Raw genomic sequence first — 23,816 nt, forward strand, 5'->3', positions numbered from 1 at the left:
TGATTGTCACACACACACTAAGTGTGGCGAAATTATTCTCTGCATGTGACCCATCACCCTTGATCACCCCCTGGGAGGTGAGGGGAGCAGTGAGCAGCAGTGGTGGCCGCGCTCGGGAATCATTTTTGGTGATTTAACCCCCAATTCCAACCCTTGATGCTGAGTGCCAAGCAGGGAGGTATGAGGTCCCATTTTTATAGTCTTTGGTATGACTCGGCCGGGGTTTGAACTCACGACCTACCGATCTCAGGGCGGACACTCTAACTTGTTATCTGCAGTGTTAGCCACCTCTTAGTTGCCATATTTTACGACTTAGAATGCATAAAACAAAGAAAAACATATGTCTCACATAAGGATTGTGAATGATAGGCCAAAATTCCCCAAAAAGTGAAGTTCCACCTAAACCTAACTTTAAATCTTTTTTTTTAACTAAATATTTATTTGAATCCGAAACCTAAATTATGCAACATAAATTTTGGCCCTGGCAGGACTTAAACACACTTAAGTACAAGTGCACATTTAAAAAAATAACTTTAAAAGTACACAGACACAAAAACTGCAAGCAGCGTTGGTCGGGCCCGCATATTTGGCAGGTGCTAGTCCTAAGTGTCCCAATACTTTTGTCAAGTTGTAGTCCTAAGTGTCCCAATACTTTTGTCCAGTGTAGGTGTCCCAATACTTTTTTCCAGTGGTAGTCCTAAGTTTCCCAATAGTTTTGTCCAGTTTTAGTCCTAAGTGTCCCAATAGTTTTGTCCAGTTTTAGTCCTAAGTGTCCCAATACTTTTGTCTAGTGGTAGTCCGAAGTGTCCCAATACCTTTGTCCAGTTTTAGTCCTAAGTGTCCCAATACTTTTGTCCAGTTTTCGTCCTAAGTGTCCCAATACTTTTGTCAAGTGTTAGTCCCGAGTGTCCCAATACTTTTGTCTAGTTTACGTACCAAGTGTCCCAATACTTTTGTCCAGTTTTAGTCCTAAGTGTCCCAATACTTTTGTCCCGTGGTAGTCCGAAGTTTCCCAATACTTATGTCAAGTTTTAGTCCTAAGTGTCCCAATACTTTTGTCAAGTTTTAATTCTAAGTGTCCCAATACTTTTGTCCAGTTTTAGTCCTAAGTGTCCCAAAACTTTTGTCCAGTTTTAGTCCTAAGTGTCCCAATACTTTTGTCCAGTGTAAGCGTCTCAATACTTTTGTCCAGTGGTAGTCCAAAGTGTCCCAATACTTTTGTCCAGTTTTAGTCCTAAGTGTCCCAATACTTTTGTCCCGTAGTAGTCCGAAGTTTTCCAATACTTATGTCAAGTTTTAGTCCTAAGTGTCCCAATACTTTTGTCAAGTTTTCATCCTAAGTGTCCCAATACTTTTGTCCAGTTTTAGTCTCAAGTGTCCCAATACTTTTGTCCAGTGTAAGCGTCCCAATACTTTTGTCCAGTGGTAGTCCTAAGTGTCCCAATACTTTTGTCAAGTTTTAGTCCCAAGTGGCCCAATACTTTTGTCAAGTTTTAGTCCTAAGTGTCCCAATACTTTTGTCCAGTTTTAGTCCTAAGTGTCCCAAAACTTTTGTCCAGTTTTAGTCCTAAGTGTCCCAATACTTTTGTCCAGTTGTAGTCCTAAGTGTCCCAATACTTTTGTCCAGTGTAAGCGTCCCAATACTTTTGTCCAGTGGTAGTCCGAAGTGTCCCAATACTTTTGTCCAGTTTTAGTCCTAAGTGCCCCAATACTTTTGTCCAGTTTTCGTCCTAAGTGTCCCAATACTTTTGTCAAGTGTTAGTCCCAAGTGTCCCAATACTTTTGTCCAGTTTACGTCCCAAGTGTCCCAATACTTTTGTCCAGTTTTAGTCCTAAGTGTCCCAATACTTTTGTCCCGTGGTAGTCCGAAGTTTCCCAATACTTATGTCAAGTTTTAATCCTAAGTGTCCCAATACTTTTGTCCAGTTTTAGTCCTAAGTGTCCCAAAACTTTTGTCCAGTTTTAGTCCTAAGTGTCCCAATACTTTTGTCCAGTGTAAGCGTCCCAATACTTTTGTCCAGTGGTAGTCCTAAGTGTCCCAATACTTTTGTCAAGTTTTAGTCCCAAGTGGCCCAATACTTTTGTCAAGTTTTAGTCCGAAGTGTCCCAATACTTTTGTCCAGTTTTAGTCCTAAGTGTCCCAATACTTTTGTCCAGTGTAGGTGTCCCAATACTTTTGTCCAGTAGTAGTCCTAAGTGTCCCAATACTTTTGTCCAGTTTTAGTCCTAAGTGTCCCAATACTTTTGTCTAGTGGTAGTCCGAAGTGTCCCAATACTTTTGTCCAGTTTTAGTCCTAAGTGTCCCAATACTTTTGTGCAGTTTTTGTCCTAAGTGTCCCAAAACTTTTTTCAAGTGTTAGTCCCGAGTGTCCCAATACTTTTGTCCAGTTTTAGTCCTAAGTGTCCCAATACTTTTGTCCCGTGGTAGTCCGAAGTTTCCCAATACTTATGTCAAGTTTTAGTCCTAAGTGTCCCAATACTTTTGTCTAGTGGTAGTCCGAAGTGTCCCAATACTTTTGTCCAGTTTTAGTCCTAAGTGTCCCAATACTTTTGTCCAGTTTTTGTCCTAAGTGTCCCAAAACTTTTTTCAAGTGTTAGTCCCGAGTGTCCCAATACTTTTGTCCAGTTTTAGTCCTAAGTGTCCCAATACTTTTGTCCCGTGGTAGTCCGAAGTTTCCCAATACTTATGTCAAGTTTTAGTCCTAAGTGTCCCAATACTTTTGTCAAGTTTTAATCCTAAGTGTCCCAAAACTTTTGCCCAGTTTTAGTCCTAAGTGTCCCAATACTTTTGTCCAGTTGTAGTCCTAAATGTCCCAATACTTTTGTCCAGTGTAAGTGTCCCAATACTTTTGTCAAGTTTTAGTCCCAAGTGGCCCAATACTTTTGTCAAGTTTTAGTCCTAAGTGTCCCAATACATTTGTCCAGTTTTAATCCTAAGTGTCCCAAAACTTTTGTCCAGTTTTAGTCCTAAGTGTCCCTATAATTTTGTCCAGTGTAAGTGTCCCAATACTTTTGTCCAGTTTTAGTCCTAAGTGTCCCAATACTTTTGTCCAGTTGTAGTCCTAAGTGTCCCAATACTTTTGTCCAGTGTAAGTGTCCCAATACTTTTGTCAAGTTTTAGTCCTAAGTGTCCCAAAACTTTAGTCCAGTTTTAGTCCTAAGTGTCCCAATAATTTTGTCCAGTGTAAGTGTCCCAATACTTTTGTCAAGTTTTAGTCCTAAGTGTTCCAATACTTTTGTCCAGTTTTAGTCCTAAGTGTCCCAATAATTTTGTCCAGTGTAAGTGTCCCACTACTTTTGTCCAGTGTAAGTGTCCCAATACTTTTGTCCAGTGGTAGTCCTAAGTGTCCCAATACTTTTGTCTACTTTTAGTCGTGCACAAATACACAAGAAAACTATGCAGTGCTTTTCAATTATTTTTTTCATACAACCCCTTGGGGACAAACATTTTTTTCACGCCCCCCTAAATTGATATACGATTGAGAACCTAATATTCATTTACAGTAAATATTGATGGCTTTATCTGTACAAACCACTTTTTTGGCAATTAGGTGCTGGTGCCAGCAACTCTAAGAGTGGTTTGTACGAATAAATGAATAAATAAATAAACAAATAAACATCAGGTTTTCAATTGTATTTAAAAAAAAAACTTGCTGATATTTCCTGGTTGAGCCAGTGGATCAGTGCTGCCACCTAGCTGGAGGCTTGTGTATCGTTCAAGAATGAAAAAATGACGCCATTCCTGGAAGTCCTTCCCGCCCTGCTTAAATCCACCATTTGAGAAGCACTGCCTGATAGTGTCCTGTACTTTCTCCTCAGGCAAGAGCTTCACCATCAGCGTCAACGTGCTGACCACGCCCCCTCAGGTGGCCACGCTGCACCGGGCCATCAAGGTGACCGTGGACGGCCCGCGGCTGCCCAGACGTGGGTAGACGCCGGAGAAAAACAACCAGCCGAGTTGTTTGTCGAGCTCACGCTTCCCGTTTTCTCTTCCTCAGGGCAGCGTCAGAAAGAGGCGGGAGCTTTTAGGTCGTCCAGGTGCGGCGATGCATTTTCAGGTAGGAGGCGGAGTAATAGCCCGCCCTCACTTATCCGACACCACGTCCTTTAAGTGAACGCCCAGGGTTTTCTAACCCCCTGCAATTCCCAGAAGGCAGCCAAAAGGCTGTTAGTTTAAAATGTACCACTAAACGACCGACAATTAGCCACCTTTCTTTTGTAAACGCAACCATTACTTCAGAATGTGGTGGACATACTTGCCAACCTTGAGACCTCCGATTTCGGGAGGTGGGGGGTTGGGGGCGGGGCGTGGTTGGGGGCGTGGTTAAGAGAGGAGGAGTATATTGACAGCTAGAATTCACCAAGTCAAGTATTTCATATATATATATATATATATATATATATATATATATATATATATATATATATATATATATATATATATCCTGAAAATATGCAAACAAAACAGTGTTTGGATAATTGATACTTCAAATTTGCCTAAATAAATATTAAGGAATATAACATAACTTGGCTTCTGAGAGCTTCAAAATGTAATGAATAAAATGCTAAAGTTGTTGATAAACAAGCAATTATTTTAATAATTAAATATGGTCAATTTAAATGAATTATTATGATAATTTAAAATTAATTATTTAAAATGTTTATTTTAATGTATAATTCTATGGCTGGATGTAATAAGGAGTCAGAAAAAAAAATACAATTAATTTTGATGTTTTTAGCAAAATATAGTAAAAAAATATATATATTTTTTTTTTTTTTTAATTAATAAATATATTTATTTTTAGGTAAGATAAACATAATAATACAATTTATCTCTAGTCTGGATGATTTAGTTCTTGTCACCCTGTTGTCCTCCCGTCGTGAAAAAAGGCTGTCCTCACTCAGGTCCGTATGGAACTGGAGGGGGCGTGGCCTCCAGCTCCGGCTGAAAATCGGGAGATTTTCGGGAGAATATTTGTCCCGGGAGGTTTTCGGGAGAGGCGCTGAATTTCGGGAGTCTCCCGGAAAATTCGGGAGGGTTGGCAAGTATGGTGGTGGACCACTCCAATGCTGAGATTAGGGCCAAGGGAATCTACTCGTGTTGCTGTAAATATAAATCTCTGATCCCATTAGAAATACTATTTCTCATGTAGTCCATATTCAAGTGCCGTTGACTTTTTAGTTTAGTTTTTTAGTTTAGTTTAAATTTCTGTAAACCTTTTTCACAAAATATTCCCACAGCGAATAATTGTTGTACAATGACACATTACTTCACACTTTTTTGTAAAAAAAAATGTATATTTGACTTTAATCTTGTAGAATTACATACCGGTAATTCTTTCTTCAAATCTTTTTTCTTAAAATATTCCTACACTATTCTTGTATAATAACTTTTTTTAATCACAATATTGCATTTTTCTAAAAAAAAAAAAAAACTTTAAAAAATATATGTTTTTAATTATTTCCACACAATTATTGTAAAAAAAAAAATGTTTCTTACATACTGTGTTTTTCTAAAATAAAAAACTTAAATCCTGGAAAATGGCATATTTTTTCTTGTAAAATCTTGACTTTTTTAATCATTATATTCTGACATAATTCTTGTACAATGGCAACTTTTTCTCACAATATTACTAACTTTTCTAAAAATATATATATATTCATGCACGATGTATTTGACTTTAATCCAGTAAAGTAACATATTTTTCTTTAAATCTTTTTTGTAAAATATTTATAAAGTAACTTTTTCTCACAATATTGTGTTTTGAATGTAATCCTTTTAAATGGTATGATACAATTTTCCCAAAATATTGCAACATAATTCTTGTACAATGACAACTTTTTTCTCACAATATTACAACAAAAATTGTAAATTATTTGTCTATAATCTTCTAAAATTAGATAATTTTGTTTTGTAAAAAAAATTTATTTTCAGAATATTCCTAAAAAGATTGTATTACAACTTTACAACTTCATAATTGTTGTACAATGACAACTTTACTATATAATGCATTTAACTTTAATCTTGTAAAATTACATAATTTTGTAAAATTATATCTTCTGAAAATATTTTTAAAAAATTGTATTACAACTTTATCTACAATAGCTTTTTTTCTTCTAAAAAAATAATTTTTTAATATTTGCCTTTATTCATGTAAAATGTCATACTTAAAAAAAACGTTTTTCTTAAAATACATGTTTTCTAAATATTTCTACACAATTCTTGTAAAATAACTTTCTCACAATATCGTGTTTTTCTAAAAAAAAAAAACACATGCATATTTTTTTCTTAAAAACAACTTTTTTCTTAAGATGTATATACTTCTTAAATATTTCTACACAATTCTTGTAAAATAATTTTCACAACATTACGTTAAAAACCCCCAACATGTTTTCATAATATATTTGACTTTAATCCTGTTAAATGGCATATTTTTTCTTAAAAAAAACTTTTCTTAAAATGTATATATTTCTACACAATCCTTGTACATTTCCTTTTTTTCACAACATTGCGTTTAAAAAAACATGTTTTCACAATATATTTGAATTTTAATTATTTAATTTAAAAAAATAAAAATAAACTTCTTAAAATATATATATATATTTCTTAAATATTTCTAAACAATTCTTGTAAAATAACTTTTTTTCACAACATTGTGTTATAAAAAAAAAACATGTTTTCACAATATATTTGACTTTAATCCTGTTAAATGGCATATTTTTTCTGAATTTTTTTTTCTTAAAATATATATATTTCTTAAATATTACTACACAATTCTTTTAAAATAACTTTTTCACAATATTGCGTTTTTCAAAAAAACAAACATGTTTTCACAATATATTTTACTTTAATCCTGTTATATAGCATATTTTTCTTAAAACATTTTTTTTCTTAAAATATATATATTTCTAAACAATTCTTGTAAAGTAACTTTTTTCAAAACATTGTGTTTTTCTAAAAAATATATATATTTTTTACCAATATATTTGACTTTAATCCTGTTAAATATTGTTCTTGTAAACATTTTTCTCACATAATTGTCGTACAGTGACAACTATTTCTAGTGTCAACGCTTTCCTCCTCCGCAGATTGCAGACCGCTGTCCTCCTCCCTGTGGGCCGGCGAGGCGTCGTTGTTTGGTCACATGACCGCCCTGACGTCTTCCTTCGCTCCCAATCCCAGAAGGCACCTGTCTGGCCTCTCGTACGCTGCCCCGCCCCCAGCCTACACGTCCTACCTGTCCCCAGCTCCGCCCCCTCCACTCAGCCACTGTGGTCCGTTCTACTACGGCTCCAACCAACCCACCCAGACTGCGGGGGAGGACGGCGCGGTCGCATTGACTAATTACAACGAAGGGGCGTGTCTTTCCCACAGAGGGGAGGAGCCTGTCTGGAGGCCTTATTGATGTCCCTCAATTATGATTTCTTCTTCTGTTTACTTTCTCTTTTCTATTTCATTTACTTGCGTGTCGTGAATAATAAGGAAATAATTTTTATTTTTATTTTCCATAAATTATTATTTATTTGAAAATCTTTCAAAAAATAAGTAAGCTTGTCAATTTACACTGGAATATGAATAATATGAATTACTTCTTCTTCTATTTACTTTCTCTTTTCTATCTTATTTACTTGCGTGTCATGAATAATAAGAAAATAAGTAGTTTTCCATTTTTCTATAAACTACTGTTCAGTATAAAATGTTCCAAATTAAGTATGCGCCTCAGTTTACACTGGAATATGAATATGTTTTAAGCCTAAAGTTTAAATTGGTGCCTTAAGTCACAGGTGTCAAACTCAAAGCCTCTGGCCCGCTAAATCATTTTATGTAGCCTGCAAAAAAATGAAATTATTATTATTCTCTTTTTACTAAACATATTCAACCTTTCATTTTGACAGAAGACAATACATGTGCTGCATGCAATTTTATACATATAAAGTTTGATCAAATATTGCAACAAATATATTATCTTACATTCCAAACATTTTTCGTTACAAAAAAATGAGTAATTAAATATCTACTTGACCCATGATTTTAAAGCAAGTTATCCATCAAATGGTACACTGTAAATATGATTTTTACGGTAAGAAAAATGTCGTCAGAAAAAGCCAAAAAAAGCTTTGGTACAGTTTTTTCTTCCCATTTAGATGCAGTAAAAAACACCAAAATGTCAGTTTTTTACTGTAAAATTTACAGATTTTTTAAAATAGTGTACATAAAAAACATATCCATCCATCCATCCATTTTCTACCGCTTGTCCCTTTTGGGGTCGCTGGAGCCCATCTCATATCATTAATGGATAATTGTATACATTCATGTATCATATACTGTCACAAGGGTCCTTCAGAGTGCACCACTTTGTCAGTTTTTTACTGTAAAAATGTACAGATTTTCTTACAGTGAGCATAACAAACATATATAATAAATAGATAATTGTATATATTTATATAGCATTTACTGTTACAAGCGGCCTTAAGAGTGCACCATAATGTCAGTTATTTACTGTAAAATGTATAGATTTTTTTTACATTGTAAATAAATATATATAATAAATAAATAAATGTATATAATATTTACTGCAGAGGTGTCCAAACTTTTAGACTTGGAGGACGCATTGGGCTGAAAAAAATTTGGCCGAAAGCAGACTGCATGTAAAGTAACAATAAATACATATATATATATATATATATATATATATATATATATATATATATATATATATATATATATATATATATATATATATATATACACTGTGTATATATATATATATATACTGTGTATATATATATATATATATATATATATATATATATATATTTATATATACACACAGTATATACACATATATATATATATATATATATATATATATATACACACACAGTATATACACATATATATCATATATATATATGTGTGTGTACATATTTATATACCGGTATACGGATTATATTAATATAATGGATATATAATTAATATGATAGGACATTAAGAGTATGTGAAACTGCGACTCTTACCTCGTTTACTTCCGTAACAACCTTCTTAAAGTTTTGTAATCATTTAGAAATATCAAGCAACTAAAAGGCGCCAAACATGGATAAGTGTGGATGTGGCAAGAGTGTTTTGCATTTTTCCCATCATGCTTTGTAAGGAATTTATACGGGTGTAATTTTGTATTATGTGTTGTGCTTGGACATTTTTAATAATATCCACAAAGTTCAGTGAGCAGGTTGTGTTGTGTGTTGACTTTTTGTGTCGGTTTATTTGCGCCATGAGTGGGGAAGTTGTTTGGATTGGGTCATGTATAAAAATTCTGTGCTGAGTACGTTTCAAAGTGCAATTCATGGTCATTTCCATGAATTACTGACATTGTCCACAAGACCACATCAAAGTTGCACCCAGTTATACAGTCAGATAATTAAAATTAGTTTCCTTAATGAACACGCCGGTGAGCCACACTTTTGTCCCACGGGCCGTAGTTTGTGCACCCCTGATTTACTGTTACAAGCGGCCCTCCGAGGAAAGCCATAACTGTGATGTGGCCCTCAATGACTACGAGTTTGACACTCCTGCCTTAAGCGGTCAAAATATGCTTTTAACTAATTATTCTCGTCCAATCAGATTACGATAACACGAATTATAAACACAACTTGATGCCTTGCTAAAAGTGACGTGAACCATCTTTTAGTTGAATATTACACAGAAAAGTGATGTGTTGACGATTAATAAAACCTGCACAGTTATGTTGACTGTATTTTCCTTGTCTGCTCTCTGATTGGTTGCTTCAAAAGTGACCTTAAGACTGCATGGCCAAGCTCTCCTGCAAGAAAACAAAACAACAAATGTCAAATTTAAAAAGTTTCATTAGTCGTTGACCGTCAGGAGGGTGAAGGAATGAGTGACATCCAGGCTTTATTAATATGTCAATTATAGATATGGCTGCAATTTATATCTTAGCTCAACTTTTACCACTAAAAAAAATCAAAGCATGCAGGAACCGTTTTGATATTTTTCACTTTCAAAACCAATTAGAGTATAGAGATTAGTTTAACCTTTGGGCCCCCCCTCAAGTTTGGAAGGGTTTCAGTCATAAAAAAGTTACACACAAATTGTATATTATTATTATTATTTTTTCCATTCAACGCTTGAATTTTAAGATCAGGGCTGTACGGCCCACCAGCCTCTTCAATTTGGCCCGCGAGACATCATGAGTTCAACAAAGCTTTGCACTGCGCTTTCAAATTAATAATCAATACCGGGCAGTCTCTGAATGCTACATATTTGCTGCCATCTTGTGGACGACGTGAGTAAATCAGATCAATGACCCTTGAAAGTGTTTTGGAATATTAGCACAGCTAATCCAAACAACCTTCCCTAGTCATGGTGCAAAAAAACAACAACAAAGAAATGCCAACACAAACAAATGTCAACACAAAACACAGCCTGCTCACTGAATTCTGTGGACATTATGACAAACGTCCAAACACAATAAAAAAAATCTAAATTACATCCATCTAAATCCCCTGCAATGCATGATGGGAAAAATGCAAAACGCTCACTCGACACTTATCCACGTTTGGCACATTTTAGTAGCTTGATATTTCTGATTTATTACAAAACTTTAAGGGGGTCGTCACGGAAAGTTATTTTTTGTTTTCTTTAATGTTTTATGTCAAAGCCCTGTTTTTATGGCAAAAACACAAAATATGCAATATTTCCCTCAAAAATTGTTTTCAAAGGGGACATTTATGATGCCTCAAATAAAACAATAATTTATAACAACATTATTTTTTGAGCAATGACAGTTGAAAAAAAGTCCCACTAAAATGATTGGGGATGCAAAAGGTGTTAAGAAAAACTCATACATTAAATTTTTTTTACTTTCGGCCCTTAAGTCTGTAGTCCAGACAAACTTCAGATCTGTCGATTCTAAGTTGTTGTTTTTTTTTCATGATTTTTTTGTTATGTTTTATTTCCTTTGTGTCAAAAAAACATAGTTTTTTATGACAAACACACAATATATGCAATATTTTCCCCAAAAAACATTTTAAAGTGGAACATTGGAGCCTTGTATTGGTTAAAAAATCCAAACATTGATTTTGATTCATTATTATTCTTTGAACAGACAGTTTTAGAGAAAAAACAGCCTTGGCAGCTTTGTGTTGATAGTCAACATTGCAACTTTTTCTCGTTACATTTCACCTGTTTTGCTCTTTTATTCCACTTTTTCATGTTTCGTTTTTTTAAAATAGTATTTTTAGAATGTGCAGTGGACCGTTAAAATGGCCCTCGGGGCCACACTTTGGCCAGCCCTGTCTATAGTAGCTATTCACAGTCTATTGCTACTGTATTACATTTCTAGTTGGACTTGGTGGTGCATTCAAGGAAATGAGAATTCCAGCTTTCATTCAAGATTCATGGAAGTTCCCTGGAATGTCACAGAAAATAGTAGGTCGACACAGCTAGAAAATGTGGAGAAAAAGGACTGACCTGTGAAGCACTGAGTTCAGCCACCCTTTTGCTCCATTCTTCCTCCGTCATCTCCTCCTCCTCTTCCTCCTCTTCATCCTTCACGTCCACATGAGGCTCCCCTGACAAACACAGCAACAGTAAAAGTTCAATACCTCCAAAACAGAACACCAACATTTGTTTATGATTACAGACAACTGAAGTACTCTCATACACACTGGTAAGATGCTCTTACACACACTGGTAAAATGCTCGCATATACACTGGTAAGATGCTCTCATACACATAACTGAAATCTTTGCACACATACTACTGAAATTGTTGTCTCTCACACACACGTGTAAGAAGCACACACACACAGGTGAAATCCGTTTATACATACTAGTGAAAAATAATTCCAGGTGTGTGTGTGTGTGTGTGTGCGTGAGACAAAAACATTTCAGTAGTGTTTATAAGAGTGTTTCAGTAGTGTATGTAAGAATGTTTCAGTAGTGTTTATAAGAGTGTTTCAGTAGTGTTTATAAGAGTGTTTAAGTAGTGTATGTAAGAGTGTTTCAGTAGTGTTTATAAGAGTGTTTCAATAGTGTATGTAAGAGTGTTTCAGTAGTGTTTATAAGAGTGTTTCAGTAGTGTATGTAAGAGTGTTTCAGTAGTGTTTATAAGAGTGTTTCAGTAGTGTATGTAAGAGTGTTTCAGTAGTGTTTATAAGAGTGTTTCAGTAGTGTTTCTAAGAGTGTTTCAGTAGTGTATGTAAGAGTATTTCAGTAGTGTTTATAAGAGCGTTTCAGTAGTGTTTATAAGAGTGTTTCAGTAATGTTTATAAGAGTGTTTCAGTAGTGTATGTAAGAGCATTTCAGTAGTGTTTATAAGAGTGTTTCAGTAGTGTTTATAAGAGCATTTCAGTAGTGTATGTAAGAGCATTTCAGTAGTGTTTATAAGAGTGTTTCAGTAGTGTGTATACAAGAAAAAAATGTCAGTTGTTTATGTGAGAGCATTTCAGTAGTGTATGTAAGAGCATTTCAGTAGTGTTTATAAGAGTGTTTCAGTAGTGCGTATAAAAGAAAAAGATTTCAGTTGTTTGTGTGAGAGCATTTCAGTAGTGTATGTAAGAGGTAATTCTGAATAATGTCCCTAACGGCCCCTCATAGAGCAGACTGCACTCTTAAAGATACAGTAACGGTGAATAGCTGTGCTGCTGCAGGCTACATTGTCTTTTTTTAATCAATGCTATAAACTCCTCTGGTAGGTACGACAAGCAGGAACGTCCAAATGATCCGAAAACCCACAAACACCATAAAACACACATGCAAAGGAAAATAATGTAAATGCAAAAAACACACACAAACCCAAATAAACATAGCATGAGAAAAACACTGCAAGTTGACAGAACACAAAAGAAGGAATGTAATCATGCTACCAGAAAGTTAGCCATGGAAGTTAGCCTTGCTACCAGGAAGTTAGGCATGCTACCAGGAAGTTCGCCATACTACCAGGAAGTCAGCCATGGAAGTTAGCCATGCTACCAGGAAGTTAGCCATGCTACCAGGAAGTTCGCCAGACTATCAGGAAGTCAGTCATGGAAGGTCGCCATGCTACCAGAAAGTTAGGCATGCAACCGGGAAGTTAGCCATGCTACCAGGAAGATAGCCAGACTACAAAGAAGTCAGCAACACTACCAGGGAGTCAGACAAGGAAGTTAGCCCTGCTACTAGGAAGTTAGCCGTTGCTACCAAGAAGTTAGCCATGGAAGTTAGCCATACTACGAGGGAGTTAGGTATGCTAACAGGATGTTAGCCATGCAACCAGAAATTTAGCCATGCTACTAGGAGGTTAGCCATGCTACCAGGAAGTTAGGCATGCTACCAGGAAGTTTGCCAGACTACCAGGAAGTCAGCCATGGAAGTTAGCCATCCTACCAGGAAGTTAGCCATGCTACCAGGAAGTTCACCAGATTACCAGAAAGTTCGCCAGATTATCAGAAAGTTTGCCAGACTACCAGGAAGTCAGCCATGCTACCAGGAAGTTAGGCATGCAATCAGGAAGTTAACCCTGCAACCAGGAAGTTTGCCATGCTACCAGGAAGTTAGCCAGACAACGAGAAAGCCAGCTAAACTACCAGGAAGTCAGCCATGGAAGTTATCCCTGCTACCAGGGAGTTAGGTATGCTAACAGGATGTTAGCCATGCAACCAAAAATTTAGCCATGCTACCTGGAAGTTAGCCATGCTACCAGGAAGTTAAGCATGCTACCAGGAAGTCAGCCATGGAAGTTAGCCATCCTACCAGGAAGTTAGCCATGCTACCAGGAAGTCAGGCATGCTACCAGGAAGTTCACCAGACTACCAGGACGTCAGCCATGGATGTTAGTCTTCCCACCAGGAAGTTAGCCATGCTACCAGGAAGTTAGCCATGCTACCAGAAAGTTCGCCAGACTCCCAGAAAGTTTATCAGACTACCAGGAAGTCAGCCATGCTACCAGGAAGATAGGCATGCAACCAGGAAGTTAGCTCTGCAACCAGGAAGTTAGCCATGCTACCAGGAAGTTAGTCAGACTACGAGGAAATCAGCTACACTACCAGGGAGTCAGTCATGGAAGTTAGTCCTGCTACTAGGAAGTTAGCCATTGCAACCAGGAAGTTAGCCATGCTACCAGGAAGTTAGCCATGGAAGTTAGCCATCCTACCAGTAAGTTAGCCTAGCCTAGGAAGTCAGGCATGCTACCAGGAAGTTCACCAGACTACCAGGAAGTCAGCATGGATGTTAGCCCTGCTACTAGGAAGTTAGCGGTTGCATTCAGGAAGTTAGCCATGGAAGTTAGTCAAGCTAACAGGATGTTAGCCATGCAACCAGAAATTTAGCCATGCTACCTGGAAGTTAGACATGCTACCAGGACGTTAGCCATGCTACCAGGAAGATCGCCAGACTACCAGGAAGTCAGCAATGGAAGCCATCCTACCAGGAAGTTAACTTTGCCCAGGAAGTCAGGCATGCTACCAGGAAGTTCACCAGACTACCAGGAAGTTAGCCATGGAAGTTAGTCAAGCTAACTGGATGTTAGCCATGCAACCAGAAATTTAGCTATGCTACCTGGAAGGTAGCCATGCTACCAGGAAGTTAGCCATGCTACCAGGAAGTTCGCCAGACTACCAGGAAGTTCGCCAGACTACCAGGAAGTCAGCAATGGAAGCCATCCTACCAGGAAGTTAGCCATGCTAACAGGAAGTCAGGCATGCTACCAGGAAGTTCACCAGACTACCAGGAAGTCAGCCATGGAAGTTAGCCCTGCTACTAGGAAGTTAGCCGTTGCAACCACAAAGTTAGCCATGCTACCAGGAAGTTATCCATGCTACCTGGAAGTTAGCCATGCTACTAGGAAGTTAGCCATGCTAACAGGAACTCAGGCATGCTACCAGGAAGTTCACCAGACTACCAGGAAGTCAGCCATGGATGTTAGCCATCCTACCAGGAAGTTCGCCAGACTCCCAGAAAGTTTATCAGACTACCAGGAAGTCAGCCATGTTACCAGGAAGTTAGGCATACAAACAGGAAGTTAACCCTGCAACCAGGAAGTTATCCCTGCAACCAGGAAGTTTGCCATGCTACCAGGAAGTTAGTCAGACTACGAGAAAGTCAGCTAAACTACCAGGAAGTCAGCCATTGAAGTTAGCCCTGCTACTAGGAAGTTAGCCGTTACAACCAGGAAGTTAGCCATGCTACCAGAAAGTTAGCCATGCTACAAGGGAGTTAGGTATGCTAACAGGATGTTAGCCATGCAACCAAAAATTTAGCCATGCTACCTGGAAGTTAGCTATGCTACCAGGAAGTTAAACATGCTACCAGGAAGTCAGCCATGGAAGTTAGCCATCCTACCAGGAAGTTAGCCATGCTACCAGGAAGTCAGGCATGCTACCAGGAAGTTCACCAGACTACCAGGATGTCAGCCATGGATGTTAGTCTTCCCACCAGGAAGTTAGCCATGCTACCAGAAAGTTCGCCAGACTCCCAGAAAGTTTATCAGACTACCAGGAAGTCAGCCATGGATGTTAGTCTTCCCACCAGGAAGTTAGCCATGCTACCAGGAAGTTAGCCATGCTACCAGAAAGTTCGCCAGACTCCCAGAAAGTTTATCAGACTACCAGGAAGTCAGCCATGCTACCGGGAAGTTAGGCATGCAACCAGGAAGTTAGCCCTGCAACCAGGAAGTTAGCCCTGCAACCAAGAAGTTTGCCATGCTACCAGGAAGTTAGCCAGACTACGAGAAAGTCAGCTAAACTACCAGGAAGTCAGCCATGGAAGTTAGCCCTGCTACTAGGAAGTTAGCGTTACAACCAGGAAGTTAGCCATGCTACCAGGAAGTTAGCCATGGAAGTTAGCCATGCTACAAGGGAGATAGGTATGCTAACAGGATGTTAGCCATGCAACCAAAAATGTAACCATGCTACCTGGAAGTTAGGCATGCTACCAGGAAGTCAGCCATGGAAGTTAGCCATGTGACCAGGAAGTTAGCCATGCTACCAGGAAGTTAGGCATGCTACCAGGAAGTCAGCCATGGATGTTAGCCATGCAACCAGGAAGTTAGCCAAGCATTTTTCTAGTGAAAGTGTTTTTGTGTTTGGATGGTTTGAAGGTTGTTTTGCGTTTGTCCCTGTGGGCCACCGTAGTTGGAAAGGTTTTCAGTGTTTTGTTCCTTCTCACCGTTGCAGGTCAGAGCGGTGCACACCCAGTTTCCACAGGCACACACACACTTGTTGCACTCCATCCTAGTCTCGGCGCCATCCTCAAACACTTCATCCTCCAAAGCACATTCTGTAATAATAATAGTAATAATGTTCAGATAAATGATAAAGTGCAGTGAATAAAACACTGAAGTGAATATTTTGGGTGACAGAATTAGAAACAAGTGTACTTACTTCTTTCAGGTGGATGGTAGGTCGGAGTAAAACAATTAATAAATTCTGTCGGACTTAGTTTCCAATCTGCATTCTCGTCTGACAGCTCGATCAAAGCATCAACACACAAAGACCTGACAGAAGGAAACTTTGAAATTCATCCATCCATCCATCCATTTTCTACCGCTTATTCCCTTTTGGGGTCAGCTACAATTCAATGCTTTTCAATGTTTTTATTTAGTCAATTAATATGACGTATACCGGAGCAGAGTGTTGGTCTCCAAGGTGTTGGAGGAGTTGAGGTTCAGTGCCGTTTCATTATGTTGCAGAAAACTTAAGAACTCTTTGGAATCCAACTGAGAATCTCCATTATCGTACATCTGTAACACACAATACACACATCTGTAACACACACATCTGTAACACACACATCTGTAACACACGATATACACATCTGTAACACACAATACACACATCTGTAACACACAACACACACACATCTGTAACACGTGTAACACACAATACAGATCTGTAACATGCAATACACACATCTGTAACACGTGTAACACACAATACACAGATCTGTAACACACAATACACACACATCTGTAACACGTGTAGCACGCAATACACACATCTGTAACACGTGTAACACACAATACACAGATCTGTAACACACAATACACAATACACAGATCTGTAACACGCAATACACACATCTGTAACACGTGTAACACACAACACACACATCTGTAACACGCAATACACACATCTGTAACACGTGTAACACACAATACACAGATCTGTAACACGCAATACACACATCTGTAACACGTGTAACACACAATACACAGATCTGTAACACGCAATACACGCATCTGTAACACACAATACACACATCTGTAACACACTTTTGAACACGGAATTCACATGTCTGTAACACACAATTCACACATCTGTAACACACAATACACACGTATGTAACACACGATACACACGTCTGTAATATGTTTAACACATTTGTAAGATATTCAACACACATATGTAACACATTTAATGTACATCTGTAACACATGTAACACACAAGTCACACATCTGTAACACATGTAAAACACACATATGTAACACATTTAACACATGTCTGTAGGATATTCAACACACAGCTGTAACACATTTAACACATGTCTGTATGATGTTCAACACACATCTGTAACACGTTTAACATACATTTGTAACACATAATGTATCACACATCTGTAACACACATGAGACACGTTTAACACACATCTGTAAAATATTCAATATACATTTGTAACATGTTTAACATACATCTGTAACACAATACACACATATGTAACACATTTAATACACAACTGTAACAAATGTAAGACAATACACATATCTGAAACACAAGTAACACACATTTGTAACAAATGTAACACATAATGCACACATCTGTAACACACAATACACACACCTGCAACACACAATACACACACCTGCAACACACAATACACACATTTGTAACACGTAATGCACACATCTGTAACACACAATACACACACCTGCAACACACAATACACACACCTGCAACACACAATACACACATCTGTAACACATGTAACACACCTGTAACATGTGTAACACACAATATACATATCTGAAACGCATTTAACACACGTAACACAATACAAACATCTGTAACACATTTAACACACAACTGTAACACACAATACACATATCTGAAACACATTTTTTATCTGAAACACATTTAACACACAACTGTAACACACAATACACATATCTGAAACACATTTTTTTATCTGAAACACATTTAACACACGTAACACACAATACACATATCTGTACCACATTTTAACACACAACTGCAACACACAATACACACACTTGCAACACACAATACACACATTTGTAACACATGTAACACAAAATGCACACATCTGTAACACAATACACACACCTGCAACACACAATACACACACCTGCAACACACAATACACACATATGTAACACATGTAACACACCTGTAACATGTGTAACACACAATATACATATCTGAAACGCATTTAACACACGTAACACAATACAAACATCTGTAACACATTTAACACACAACTGTAACACACAATACACATATCTGAAACACATTTTTTATCTGAAACACATTTAACACACACAACTGAAACACACAATACACATATCTGAAACACATTTTTTATCTGAAACACATTTAACACACAACTGTAACACACAATATACATATCTGAAACACATTTAACACACGTAATACACAATACAAACATCTGTAACACACTTAACACACAACTGTAACACACATTACATATATCTGAAACACACAATACACACAGCTGTAACACATTTAACACAACTGCAACACAAAAACACACCTGTAACACATTTAACACACAACTTTAACACATATCTGAAACACATTTAACACTTAATTTGCAACACGTGTAACACACAATACACACAGCGGTAACACATTTAACACACAGCATGTAACACACTTAACACCTGTTACACAAAGCACATACACGTAATTGATGCCATGTTAATGAAAAACCAACCTGAAAGTAAGTTTGCGTGAGCTGGTTAAGTGATGAGGCGTCAGATCCCACCTCCTGCTGGACCCACTGGATCACTCGCCCCCTCAGCCAGTCGCGATCAGACAGGAAACACACGACTGCAAACACAACATGGCAGCAATGGCTGCTGTGTCAAAACGCTTCAATCAAATGTGGAGTGTTTCAACTTTGACCTACTTGGACTCACGTCCGTCTTGGCCGGCTTCTCTGGGAAGAGAAACACGGACATCATCACAACACGACATCATCCCAACACACACACACATGCTGAGTGTGTGTCATCACGTCCACAATCCGCCATGAAACATCTTCCATATTTGCTTACTCATCAATAATCCCTTTCAGTGTAGTCAACAGGTAAAGACTGATCCAAACACCAATAGTTTCGACTCCAAGGATACTTTAATACTGGATCCATACTAGCAATATTTTTCAGTTCTTCTCGTTTATTTTACACAAATATATTTTTTTGTATTCATTCATATTGTTATATTGTTATACTTACCTATTTTCATATTGTATAATGGCCCTATACCAGTGATACACCGGCGTTTACCATGAATTAATTAACGTGGACCCCGACTTAAACAAGTTGAAAAACTTATTCGGGTGTTACCATTTAGTGGTCAATTGTACGGAATATGTACTGTACAATCTACTAATAAAAGCATACTTGCCAACCCTCCCGGATTTTCCGGGAGACTCCCGAAATTCAGCGCCTCTCCCGAAAACCTCCCCGGACAAATTTTCTCCTGAAAATCTCCCGAAATTCAGGCGGAGCATGGGGGCCACGCCCCCTCCAGCTCCATGTGGACCTGAGTGACGTGCCGACAGCCTGTTTTCACGTACGCTTTCCCACAATATAAACAGCGTGCCTGCCCAATCACGTTGTAACTGTAGAATGATGGAGGGCGAGTTCTTGATTTCTTATGTGGGTTTATTGTTAGGCAGTTTCATTAACGTCCTCCCAGCGCGGTAACAACACACAACAACAGCAGTCACGTTTTCGTCTACCGTAAAGCAGTTCGTCTGCCGTAAACAGCAATGTTGTGACACTCTTAAACAGGACAATACTGCCATCTACTGCACATGCATATGTGACAATAACATCTAGGGCTTTTAGAGAGTGCAGTGCACAACTGCGCACACAACAAGGAGACGAAGCAGAATGCATCATCAGAGAGGGTGTTCAGCATGGTTAGAAAAATAGTGACAGAGAATAGAACAAGGATGGACAATTCAACCCTTAACTCAACAATGAGTAGATGAGTGTTATGTGTGTGTAAAATAAACTCTTTATACACACTTCATCGCATCGCTTAACAAATGCAATTATTCCCTGCAACTTACATCAAGTCGTGTTTAATGCATTTTGACAGTCAGCAGCTTGATGGTACAGTCGTGGTCAAAAGTTTACATACACATGTAAAGAATATAATGTCATGGCATGTGAAGTTATTCCTCATCCACGAATCCTTCGAATACTTCTTCTTCAGTGTCCAAATTAAACAGTTGGGTGAATACGGTATCCAACATGCCCGGCTCTGTCTCATCGAAGTCGTCATTAATGGAGTCAGTGTCGCTGCTGCTCTATTCCCGTGTTCTGCTGCGTGACTGATCGTCTTAAGTTTAAACTCTGCGTCGTAAGCGTGTCTCTTAATAGGAGCCATTTTGGGGTCTTTACATAAACAAACAAATGGAAATCAAAACGACACGCCTCGCGCAGTCATATATCCCAGCATGCACCGCGCGCTTCTTCTTCTACGGGGGCGGCTGCTTACCGTAGAAGAATAACTTCTTCTTCTACGTGTGTATATGTGTAAATAAATGAACACTGAAATTCAAGTATTTCTCTTATATATATATATATATATATATATATATATATATATATATATATATATATATATATATAATAAAATAAATAAATATATATATATCTAGATATGTGTAAATAAATGAACACTGAAATTCAAGTATTTCTCTTATTTATATTAATATATATATATATATATATATATATATATATATATATATATATATATAATAAAATAAATAAATATATATATAGCTAGAATTCACTGAAAGTCAAGTATTTCTTATATATATATATATATATATATATATATATATATATATATATATATATATATATATATATATATATATGTATATATATATATATATGAAATACTTGACTTGGTGAATTCTAGCTGTAAATATACTCCTCCCCTCTTAACCACGCCCCTGCCCCAACCACGCCCCCACCTCCCGAAATCAGAGGTCTTAAGGTTGGCAAGTATGAATAAAAGTTTCAATCAATCAATCAATCACACTGCTGCCTCCCACAGGTCAGACAAGGTACTACATTGGAACTCGGACAGATGTTTAGTAAGTGTATTAAGTCATTTCTCTAACATTGTAGAAAATGCTTAACATTTAAAAAAAAAAAATCTTCAGGCCTGAGATTATATCTCGATGTGTTGTGTGTGTTCTGCGCACCTGGACAACGTCCCCTGGTCTCGGCGTGGATCTTGGTGCGGGTGACGCAGGCGTCTCGGTGCAGCTCACAGTGGTTCCTGTAGGACCTGCCATTGCTGGCGCACACCCAGTGCTCGGAGACGTCACACCGCTGCACGGCGAGCGAGGCGTTAATTTCAGGAAACACGCGGCTCGTCGGCGGTTAGACTTCGGCCTTCCCCGGGGGTCCTCGTCTTACCTGCAGACAGCGACACACGGGCCGGCCTCCGTCGTCGGACACGCACTCGCGGCCGGCTCCACAGAAAGTTCTGCTACAAACCGAGTGATCCTGAAAAACACAAAGAATAAAAACGTGTCCATACCTTCCATTTCTCTGAATAGAGTGTGTGTCGGTCTGCAGATGGTGACCTCTGACCTCCTAGGGGCCTGCTGCTTTCAATGACAAAGAGCCTGTGCAGCCCGCGTGCAGCTGGTCAGTGTAGGACACACACGCACGCCGTAAGTAAGTCATCGTTCGATTCCCACACACCCTTGACGTGACCCATATCATAATAGGCTGTTTGCATGACAACAATGAGGTTAGGGTTCGTGTTGTACTTAGGGATCGGTTAAACTAGGCTGACCATATTCTGAATTCCCAAAAAGAGGACACATAAATGCGTGCCAAGGCGGGCAGCACGCCATGTGGAAATTTGCCAATGATACTCGAACTTGCTTTATAAATAATATCTGAATCAGAATCGTTTTATTGCCATTGTTTGAGAACGGGTTCACAAACTAGGAATTTTTCTTGGTGCAATGGTGCAACATAAAACACATATAACACAGATTTGGTAATAACAAGAGCTGTAACTGAGCTATCAGATCTTGTTATAGACTTAGAAGGAATTCAAAGGAGCTACTGTTAGGAGTTATTGTTCATGTGCCTGATGGCCGAGGGGAGAAAACTGTTCAGGTGGTGGGAGGTGTGGGTCTGGATGGACCGTAGTCTCCTGCCTGAGGGGAGAGGGGAGAATAGTGTGTGTCCAGTAGAGATGCGCGGATAGGCAATTATTTCATCCGCAACCGCATCACAAAAGTCGTCAACCATCCGCCATCCACCCGAACCAACATTTTATCAAAACCACACCCGCCCGCACCCGCCCGTTGTTATATATCTAATATAGACGATGCAAGGCATTGAAATCAGTATAAATAATTTTTGGCGCCATGTAAAAGGTTGCAAATAGAGAGGCTGGACTGTATGTATTAGTTTAGCAGTTCCATACAGTGAAACCTGCTTATGTCAGCGCGTCTCAGTCTGTGTGCTCTAAAAAATCAATACCGTATTTTTTTTGTTTACATTTTTGGTCCAAATCCTGTGATTTTAGACGTTGAGGGTTCAAGAAACACTTAAAACATTAATAACTAATTCATAAAATCACAAGTTGTTTTGGGAAAAAGCCTGAAAATATTGCAACATCTGTTACAAATGGAAAAAAAACAAAAAACCGCAACAAATTCAGGCATTTTCAAAGAAAATCCTGTGAAATCCTGGAGGGATTGAAAAAGAAAGGCTAATGGTTCGGTCTCGTTTGATCAGACACCAAACTAAAGAGGAACAAGCAGTCAGCATTTCGCACAACGCCGCCATCAAGAGCGCCGCGGGGCCGACGAGATTAGAGAGGAGCTGCCGCCATCTTTAATCATCACTCACGCACCTGACAACCTGCTGTGCGTGACAAGGTGTTCCACTTGAAGGATCAATTTAGAAGTGTCATGTTCAACATGAAGTGAACTTGTGGTTAAAAACACAAACACTGACGCCCTTTGACCTCAGCCTGGACCTAAGGCCTTCCTGCAGGCGTCGTCTTGTCCCGGTGAGGATCTCGGAGGGATTTAGTGCACCCTCAGGAGGTCTAACATGACTTCATAACAGCAGTAACTCATCTTTGTGATGTTTTTAACGCGTCAGCACATTCTCTATGGCACCGCCCACCTGGGTAGACGCTCGCAGCGACGCACGGCTGAAATAGTGCACGCAATTAAAGCGCTCGCTCTCGACTGGGTCAAAGTGCGATGCATTCCTGGAATAATTTGAGTGAGCGATGTATAATCAACATTCCTATTTTCACATTCCTTTTTTAAAAATGTTATTGTTTTTATTTACTATTTTCACATTCCTTTTTTTTATTGATTTATTTATTATTTTCACATTCCTTTTTTAAATTGTTTTTATTCTGTTTTTTTTTTACTATTTTCAATTTCCTTTTTTATTTTTTATTGATTGATTTATGATTTTCACATGATGTATGTTCTATTTTCACACTCCTGTTTTTTATCTTTATTTATGTTATTTATTTATTTA

At 38.1% G+C, this 23,816-nt stretch overlaps 1 protein-coding gene across 5 annotated transcripts in view; it reads right to left on the reverse strand.

The window, feature by feature from the left end:
- Positions 1 to 23,816, reverse strand: part of LOC133610453 (follistatin-related protein 1-like) — a 43,455-nt gene that overhangs the window by 1,723 nt on the left and 17,916 nt on the right. For 3 of the 5 annotated variants that reach the window (XM_061966750.1, XM_061966741.1, XM_061966734.1), the window contains 8 exons: positions 21,708 to 21,797; positions 21,491 to 21,620; positions 19,166 to 19,195; positions 18,971 to 19,086; positions 16,620 to 16,738; positions 16,380 to 16,492; positions 16,165 to 16,275; positions 11,492 to 11,592 (listed from right to left, as the gene is read on the reverse strand). In XM_061966750.1, coding sequence (XP_061822734.1) covers positions 11,492 to 11,592; positions 16,165 to 16,275; positions 16,380 to 16,492; positions 16,620 to 16,738; positions 18,971 to 19,086; positions 19,166 to 19,195; positions 21,491 to 21,620; positions 21,708 to 21,797 — 810 coding nt within the window. Of the gene's footprint in view, positions 1 to 8,950; positions 9,822 to 11,368; positions 11,430 to 11,491; positions 11,593 to 16,164; positions 16,276 to 16,379; positions 16,493 to 16,619; positions 16,739 to 18,970; positions 19,087 to 19,165; positions 19,196 to 21,490; positions 21,621 to 21,707; positions 21,798 to 23,816 lie in introns of those variants that run through there. The other 2 variants (XM_061966755.1, XM_061966760.1) reach the window with 2 other exon arrangements.

Source organism: Nerophis lumbriciformis, linkage group LG02 (genome assembly GCF_033978685.3).
Source record: "Nerophis lumbriciformis linkage group LG02, RoL_Nlum_v2.1, whole genome shotgun sequence".
NCBI classification, from domain to species: domain Eukaryota; kingdom Metazoa; phylum Chordata; class Actinopteri; order Syngnathiformes; family Syngnathidae; genus Nerophis; species Nerophis lumbriciformis.